Source organism: Dipodomys ordii, unplaced genomic scaffold, assembly GCF_000151885.1.
Source record: "Dipodomys ordii isolate 6190 unplaced genomic scaffold, Dord_2.0 Scaffold15, whole genome shotgun sequence".
NCBI lineage: Eukaryota > Metazoa > Chordata > Mammalia > Rodentia > Heteromyidae > Dipodomys > Dipodomys ordii.
In genome coordinates, this window is record NW_012267231.1 from 17,924,305 (window position 1) to 17,933,134 (window position 8,830).

General features: G+C 53.9%; 1 protein-coding gene across 1 annotated transcript in view; it reads left to right on the plus strand.

Annotated features, from left to right (window-relative positions):
* Acsbg1 (acyl-CoA synthetase bubblegum family member 1) overlaps positions 1-8,830 on the plus strand; it is a 47,267-nt gene that overhangs the window by 19,769 nt on the left and 18,668 nt on the right. Inside the window, exons 8-15 of the mRNA XM_013011951.1 lie at positions 1,606-1,686; positions 1,759-1,908; positions 2,388-2,564; positions 3,091-3,272; positions 3,928-4,158; positions 5,237-5,454; positions 6,919-7,058; positions 8,232-8,478. Coding sequence (XP_012867405.1) covers positions 1,606-1,686; positions 1,759-1,908; positions 2,388-2,564; positions 3,091-3,272; positions 3,928-4,158; positions 5,237-5,454; positions 6,919-7,058; positions 8,232-8,478 — 1,426 coding nt within the window. The remainder of the gene's footprint in view (positions 1-1,605; positions 1,687-1,758; positions 1,909-2,387; positions 2,565-3,090; positions 3,273-3,927; positions 4,159-5,236; positions 5,455-6,918; positions 7,059-8,231; positions 8,479-8,830) is intronic.

Genomic DNA, 8,830 nt, shown 5'->3' on the forward strand with positions numbered 1-8,830 from the left:
CATATATACACACAGGCACACACATGAATGCATGCATGCACACACAGACACACAGGTACGCATGAACATATATACACACAGGCACACACATGAATTTATGCATGCACACACAGACCCACAGGTACACATGAACATATATGCACACAGGTACACACATGAATGCATGCATGCACACACAGACACACAGACACACATGAACATATATACACACAGGTACACACATGAATGCATGCATGCACACACAGACACACATGAACATATATACACACAGGTACACACATGAATGCATGCATGCACACACAGAGACACATGAACATATATACACACAGGTACACACATGAATGTATGCATGCACACACAGACACACAGAGACACATGAACATATATACACACAGGTACACACATGAATGCATACATGCACACACAGACACACAGACACACATGGCAGACACATATGAACACACAGGCACACAGCTACACACAAATACACATGGACACAGGTATACACAGAGACACATATACACCTATGCACAACGCACATGTATACATGGGTGCACATACACACACATATAAAACATATACACAAATATATACATAGTTAACATACATACACAAAAACATTTTATTTTTTGCACATAAATTAATTTTTCAAATAATTCGAACATTTACCTGATTCTAGAGTACAAACTAAGATACATTGAGCATTTCAGCTTCCCGCTATCTCCTTACTCCTACTCCGTTTTTCTTCCTTTCTGTAATTATTATTATTATTATTATTTTGCCAGCTCTGGGGCTTGAACTCAGGGCCTGGGCACTGTCCCTGCGCTTCTTTAGCTCAAGGCTAGCCCTCTACCACTTGTACCACAGCTCCACTTCTGGCTTTTTCTGTGCATGTGGTACTGAGGAATTGAACCTAGGGCTGCAAGCATGCTAGGCAAGCACTCTACCACGGAGCCACCTTCCCAGTCCCTATAATTAATTCTGTACATGTGTGTCAGTCATGGGGGCTTGAACTCAGGACCCAGGCGCTGTCCCTCAGCTCTTCAGCTCAAGGCGAGCGCTCTACCACTTGAGCCACAGCGCCACTTCCAGTTTCCCAGTGGCTCATTGGAGATAGGAGTCTCCTGGACTTTCCTGCCCAGGCTGGCCTTGAACGGCGATCCTCAAATCTCAGCCCCGGGAGTAGCTGGGATGACAGGCGTGAGCCACTGGCGCGCGGTTGTAAGTAGCTTTTGGGTCCCTGTTGGGACATGCAGGCAGGTGCATCCCTGCATGAGGGCGCCCACCGCCACCTGTGCCACCTGTGTCCCCGGCTCCTGCCACGCGGTGGCCTGTCATTCACTCAGTGACACTGCATCTGTGAGGCCGCTCTTCCTCTCCCCCTCCGTCCCCCTCACTCTGTCTGTCTGTCTCTCTGTGTCCTGCTTCTCTTCCTGTCCCTCTACCCGCCTTTCTGGCTCTCTGTCCGTCTCCCCACGGTGTGAACGATGGACAAGGGCTGGCAGGGGCCACACGGGGCACCTCTGCCAGCGGCGTCCTCATGCCCGCGCGTGTCCCCGACCGCACTCGGCGGGCGCCCGGGCTGAGCGGCTTGTTTCCCTGCAGATCTGGAGGGACCTGCCCCACCTGAAGGCAGTGGTCATCTACCAGGAGCGCCCGCCGGAGCACGCGGCCAATGTGTACACGGTACACAGGCGGGCCCGCCCACTCCCCCCCCCCCGCCAATCACGCCACGCCTTTGTGCCCCCCTGACTGCAGATGGAGGAGGTGATGGAGCTGGGGCAGGAGGTGATGGAGGAGACGCTCGATGCCATCATTGCGGCCCAGCAGCCCAACCAGTGCTGCTCGCTGGTCTACACATCAGGCACCACCGGGAACCCGAAGGGCGTCATGCTCAGTCAGGACAGCGTAGGAGCAAGGCTGGGCTGGGCAGGGGGAAGGGAAGGGGAGGAAGGAGGAGGGGTGGCGGGCTGGAGCAGCAGCCACGGAGAGGGGAAAGCAGCTGGGAGGAGGCCTGTCCCTGAGGGGCTTCTAGAATGTTTCCAAATGCTCTAGGAGGAGGGTGTGGTGGTGCATTCCTGTCATCCCAGCTACTCGGGAGGCTGAGATCTGAGCATGGAGGTTCAAAGCCAGCCCGGGCAGGAAAGTCCGTGAGACTCTTATCTCCAATGAGCCACCAAAAAACCACCAAAAGTGGAGCCATGGCTCAAGTGGGAGAGATAAAAACCAAGTGAGAGCTCTGAGCCCTGAGTTCAAGTCTCAGTACACACACACACACACACACACAGCCCGAGGCAGGTGCCCACTCTAAAAGTCTCCCCAAAAGTAGCCGCAGTGGTGACTGGGCTGGCCGTGGACCCCGCTGGGCTTTTGCCACTGCCCTGCAGATCACGTGGACCGCGCGGTATGGAAGCCAGGCCGGAGACATCCAGCCTGCCGAGGTCCAACAGGAGGTGGTGGTCAGCTACCTGCCCCTCAGCCACATCGCCGCCCAGATGTACGACCTGTGGACGGGCATCCAGTGGGGGGCCCAGGTGTGCTTCGCGGAGCCCGATGCCCTGAAGGTCAGTTGCTGCCCCCTTGTGGGGGGCCACAGGGCAGTGCCCCTGGGGCCAGTCCCTGTTCATGGGGCCGCCTGGGCGTGTGCATCTCCTAGCCACAGTCCACTCGGCTGACTGCCTTTCACCCTGTGTGACTCAGATGACAAGGTGGCCCAGGGCCAGTGGCTCACTCCTATAATCCCAGCAACTCAGGAGGCTGAGATCTGAGGATCGAGGTTCAAAGCCAGTCTAGTCAGGAAAGTCCATGAGACTCTTATATCCAATGAACCACCAGAAAACTGGAAGTGGCGCTGTGGCTCGAGGGGTAGAGCGCTCACCTTGAGCTGAAGAGCTCAGGGACAGCGGTCAGGCCCAGAGTTCAAGCCCCATGACCAATTTAAAAAAAAAGGTTGGGCACAGGTGTGTGCACTTGCAGTCAGCTCGCAGTGCAGGCGTCTGCTACAGCACACAGCCCTGCGTCAGGTGGGGAGGGGTGGCATCTGGACACACCAGCCCTGACCCTGATACCTGGCTCTTTGGGGGTGAACAGGGGAGCCTGGTGACCACACTACGGGAGGTGGAGCCTACATCCCACATGGGGGTGCCCCGCGTGTGGGAGAAGATCATGGAACGCATCCAGGAAGTGGCAGCCCAGTCCGGCTTCATCCGGCGCAAGATGCTTCTGTGGGCCATGTCGGTGGCCCTGGAACAGAACCTCGCCTGCCCGCACAGGTACCAAGGCCGGGGCTGGGGATGGGTAGGGGGAGTTGCGGGGGGGGGGAGGGTTGCTGCTTGCAGCCTGGTCCACACAGAGGGATCTCCCCTGGTCCCAGCTCTACCCATGGCTGCGGGCACCAGTAACTCACACCTGTAATCCCAGCTACTCAGGAGGCTGAGATCTGAGAATCATGGATCAAAGTCAGTTCCAGACAGAACAGGCCATGCGACTCTCATCTCCAATGAACCAGCAAAAAACCGCAAATGGACGTTTGTCTCAAGTGGTAGAACACCAGCCTGGAGCAAAAAATCTAAGGGACAGTGCCTAGGCTCTGAGTTCAAGTGCCAGTGTTGGCACAAGAAAAGATGTGTTCTAGTGAATTTTGGAGTGTGTGTGTGTGTACGTGTGTGTGTACATATGTACTTGAACTCAGGGCCTCATTTGTTTGTTTACTCTTTTGGTTTTTGCTCAAAGTTGGCATCCCTTCACTTGAGCCACACTACCACTTTTGGCTTTTTGCTGGTCTCCAAGGTTAATCTGCCCTGGCTGGCCTCAAATGGTGATCCTCAGGTCTCAGCCTCCCGAGTAGCTAGGATGACAGGTGTGAGCCACGAATATGTTGTTGTTGTTGTTTTGTTCTTCTGTGGACCCTCTGCCTTCTTCCACCAGTGACCTGAAACCCTTCACAACCAGACTGGCAGATTATCTGGTATTAGCCAAGGTCCGCCAGGCCCTGGGCTTTGCCAAATGTCAGAAGAACTTCTACGGGGCAGCCCCCATGACCGCAGAGACCCTGCACTTCTTCCTGGGCCTCAACATCCCCTTATACGCCGGCTATGGCCTCACCGAGTCTGCCGGCCCCCACTTCATGTCCAGTCCCTACAACTACCGCCTGTACAGGTAAGATCGCGAGAGCTGGTGGCCTTGGGCGGGGTCAGGGGCAGGCAGCCTTCTGGTGGACCAGCAGTGATGTGAATGGGTCTCCTCTTGTGTTCGATGACCGACTCCCTGCCAAGTTCACACATCAGCATTCTGGACATTCATTCCACTTACTCATCCCATTCATCCCTTCACTGTTCATTGGTCCATTCGCCAGTAAAAACCCTTTCCCTAGTCCTACCTTTCAACACTATTAGAATACAAAACCCTAGGTCTGGCAACAGTGGCTCACGCCTGTAATCCCAGCCACTCAGGAGGTTGAGAATTGAGGATCCTCGTTCAAAGCCAGCCTGGACTGAAAAGTCAATGAGACTCAGGTTTCCAATGAAACAGCAAAAAAAAAAAAAAACAGAAACAGAGGTATGGCTCAAATGATAGCGCACCAGGCTCGAGGGAAAAAAATCAGTCAAGAGTATGGGGCCCGGAGTTCAAGTCTCAGTACAGGCACAAAAAGAAAGAAAATCCTGGGAGGGAGGGCTCAACCAGCCATCAGTGAAGACTGACCAATTGCCAAGCGCCAGTAGCTCACGCCTGCCATCCCAGCTACTCAGGAGGTTGGGATCTGAGGATCACAGTTCAAAGCCCGCCAGGACAAGAAAGTCCCTGAGACTCTTATCTCCAGTTAATCCAGTGGTAGAGAGCCAGCCTTGAGTGAAAACGCTAAGAACAAGAGAACCCAAGTACAAATGCCAGTACCAGCACCTCCCCAAAAGCAGCATGAGGCTTTGATTGATGATTCAAGGCCTGTCATCCTAGCTACTCAGAGGCTGAGACCCGAGAGTCATGGTTCAAAGCCAGCCCAGGCAGGGAAGTCCGTGAGACTCTTATTATGCCCAATTAACTACCAGAGAACTGGACATGGTGCTGTGGCTCAAGTGGTAGAGCGCTCGCCTTGAGCTGAAGAGCTGAGGGACAGCGCCCAGGCCCTGAGTTCAAGTCCCATGACCAACCAAAGGGAAAAAAAAAAAGATCGGGGAACCCCTGGGGCTCCCTCCCCAGGCCTGATCTTGGCTCTCCTCCACCCCTCCATCCCCGCCAGCTCTGGCAAGCTGGTGCCGGGCTGCCGGGTGAAGCTGGTGAATCAGGATGCAGAGGGTGTGGGTGAGATCTGTCTGTGGGGCCGCACCATCTTCATGGGGTACCTGAACATGGAGGACAAGACGCGGGAGGCCATCGATGCCGACGGCTGGCTGCACACGGGCGATGCCGGCCGCCTGGATGATGATGGCTTCCTCTACATCACCGGGCGCCTCAAAGGTGAAGCCCCCCCCCCGCAGGGACTGGGAGGGGGTCACTGGTCTGCACAGGTCATGCAGGATGCAGGGACTCCCTCCCCCCCATACTCATTCATGCAGCCAGCTCTGTGAACTAGAAGTTAGCACGAGTGGCAGGTGGCTGCTGGGCGTGCCACCAGCGCCCCCTCATGGCCAACCTTATAATAGCAAGATAGGGGACCTTGATGGTTGGCTTTGCCTTTCGAAATATAATCAGAATATATATATATATATATATATATATATATATATATGTGTGTGTGTGTGTGTATATGTATGTGTGTGTGTGTGTGTGTGTGTGTGTGTGTATATGTGGGCTTGAACTCTGGGCTTGGGCGCTGGCCCTATGCTCTTCAACTCAAGGCGAATGCTCTAGCCCTTGGGCCACAGTGCCAATTTCTAGTAGTTTATTAGAGATAAGAGTCTCGCAGACTTTCCTGCCCTGGATGGCTTTGAACCGCAATCCTCAGATCTCAGCCTCCTGAGTAGCGAGGATGACAGGCGTGAGCCACTGGTGCCCGGCTTCATTGGAATATTTAAGCAAGAAATGCGATTAAAAATATGATGGTGATAGGTAAGGGTCCAGGTAGCTTTTCTCCTAATGTAGATAAAGAGATGAGTTCAGCATCACTTCTACAAAAGACCATCTTTGTCATTTACCACTGAGAAGAGGTCTTTTTTTAAAAAATTCTTTTTAAAATTTTTATTTATTTATTCAGTCATTATGTGGCCAGATGCAGGGGGCTTGAACTCAGAGCCTGGTGATGTCCCTGAGCCTCTCTGTGCTCAAGGCTAGCACTCTACCACTTGAGCCACAGCACCACTTCTGGCTTTTTCTGCTTATGTGGTACTGAGGAATTGAACCCAGGGCTTCATGCATGCTAGGCAAGCACTCTACCACTGAGCCACCTTCCCAGCCCCTGGCTGTGATTTTGACTTGAATGAATCCATTGATTGGCATACTTCTCTGAACTTGCCAATCCATGAACATGGCCTACCTGTGGTGTCTCTGTTTAGGTTCGTGTGTGTGTGTGTGTGTGTGTGTGTGTGTGTGTGCGTGCACGCACCAGTCCTGGGGCTTGAACTCAAGACCCAGGCTGTCTCTCTGAGATGCTGTTCTCAAGGCCAGTGCTTTACCAGTTTGAGCCCCAGTTCCACCCCCTCACCTCTGATGAACGAACTAAAAAAGCCAGAAGTGGAGCTGGGGCTCAAGTGGTAGAGCGCCAGGCCTGAGCGGGAGGGCTGAGCATGGTGAGGGCCCTGTGAGGAGGGGGGGGTGGGGTGGGGGGAGTTTGGGGAGCCCTGGGGAGCAGCTGGCTTCCAGTGGGGGGGGGTGCAGGGAGGCAGCCCCAGCCCATGTGTAAGCCAGGTAGGAGCCCTGGTGAGGCTGCAGTCCACCCAGCCTTCAACCCTATGCCGGGGTGGGGGCTGGTATTTGCCCCCCTAGAGTTAATCATAACTGCGGGCGGGGAGAATGTGGCCCCGGTGCCCATCGAGGAGGCGGTGAAGACTGAGCTGCCCATCATCAGCAACGCCATGCTCATAGGGGACCAGAGGAAGTTCCTGTCCATGCTGCTGACCTTGAAGGTAGGTGTGGGCGGGGCGCTGGCTCAAGAGGTGCTGCCAGTCTGTTTTGGGGTACACGGCAGAAGCCACAGGCAGCCCGGGGGATACCTATGGGTTTGGGCTTTTCTATGAGCATGTGAGCAACATTTTTTTTAAAGTTCTGGAAAGTTCTGGAACTTTCCAGATTGCACATTATGCCTTCCCCCTGCAGCAGGTATTGAGCCCTCTCCCTCAGGGCAAGGGGGTGGGGGTGCCCAGGCAGGAGTGTGGCTGGCCTGCCTGCCTTCCTTCCTTCCCTCCCTCTCTCCCTCCCTCCTTCCTTCCTTCTTTTCTTCCTTTTGCCAGTTCTGGGGCTTGAACTCGGGGCCTGGGCACTGTCTCTAAGCTTCTTTTTTGCTCAAGGCTAGCACTCTACCACTTAAGCCACAGCACCACTTCCAGCTTTTTTTCTTTACTGAGGAATCAAACATAGGATTTCATGCATGCTAGGTAAACACTCTACCACTAAAACACATTCCAAGCCTTGTGGCTTCTGTTTGACAGGTGACAGTGTCACTGATGACAATCTTCTAATTCTCAAGTGCCCCTCACTCTCCACCACACCCCTGGGAGCTATTCTGCTTCGTGTGTGTGTGTGTGTGTGTGTGTGTGTGTGTGTGTGCTGGAATTGGGGCTTGAACTCAGGACCTGGGTGCTGTCTTTGAGATCTTTTGCTCTGGACTGGTGCTCTACTACTAGAGCCACAGTTCCACTTTTAGGTTTGGGTATTTCATTGGAGATAAGAGTGTCACGGACTGCGCTGGGAATGTGGCTCAGTGATAGAGTGCTTGCCTAGCATGCATGAAACCCTGGGTTTGATTCCTCAGTACCACATACACAGAAAAAGCTGGAATTGGCACTGTGGCTCAAGTAGTAGAGTGCTAGTCTTGAGCACAGAGAGGTTCAGGGACAGTGCCCAGACCTGGTGTTCAAGCCCTAGGACTGGCAAAAAAAAAAAAAGGTATCATGGACTTGTCTGCCTGGGCCAGCTTCAAACTGCGGTCCTCATATCTCAGCCTCCTGAGTAGCTGGGATGACTGGTGTGAGCTATAATCTCTGCCGTGGTGATTGTCACTGTTCAGTTCAGTGTTCCCAGGCCAGGGCTCACGTCCTGCAGAGTAAGGCTTGGGTCTCAAGTGTTTTCTGACCTGTTAGTGCACAATGGACCCGGACACCCTGGAGCCCACGGACCACCTGACAGAGAAAGCCGTGGAATTCTGCCAGCGCGTGGGTAGCAAAGCCAGCACGGTGTCGGAGATCGTGGGGCAGCGGGACGCAGCTGTGTACCAGGCCATCGAAGAGGGGATCCGGAGGGTGAATGCCAACGCGGCTGCCCGGCCCTACCACGTGCAGAAGTGGGCCATTCTCGAGCGGGACTTCTCCATTTCCGGTGGAGAGTTAGGTATGTTTTTCTTTTTTTGGTCAGTTGTGGGGCTTGAACTCAGAACCTGAGCATTGTCCCTGAGCTTTTTCACTCAAGGCTAGTGCTCTACCACTTGAGCCACAGTTTCGCTTCTGACTTTTTGTATGGTTCATTGAAGAGTCTCACAGAGAGACTTTCCTGCCTGGGCTGGCTTGGAACCACGATCTTCAGATGTCAGCCTCCTGAGTAGCTGGGATGACAGGCGTGAGCCACTGCGTCCAGCCTTTTTTTGTCGGTCATGGGGCCTGAACTCTGGGCCTGGGCGCTGTCCCTCAGCTCTTCAGCTCAAGGCGAGCGCTCTACCACTTGAGCCACAGCACCACTTCCAGCT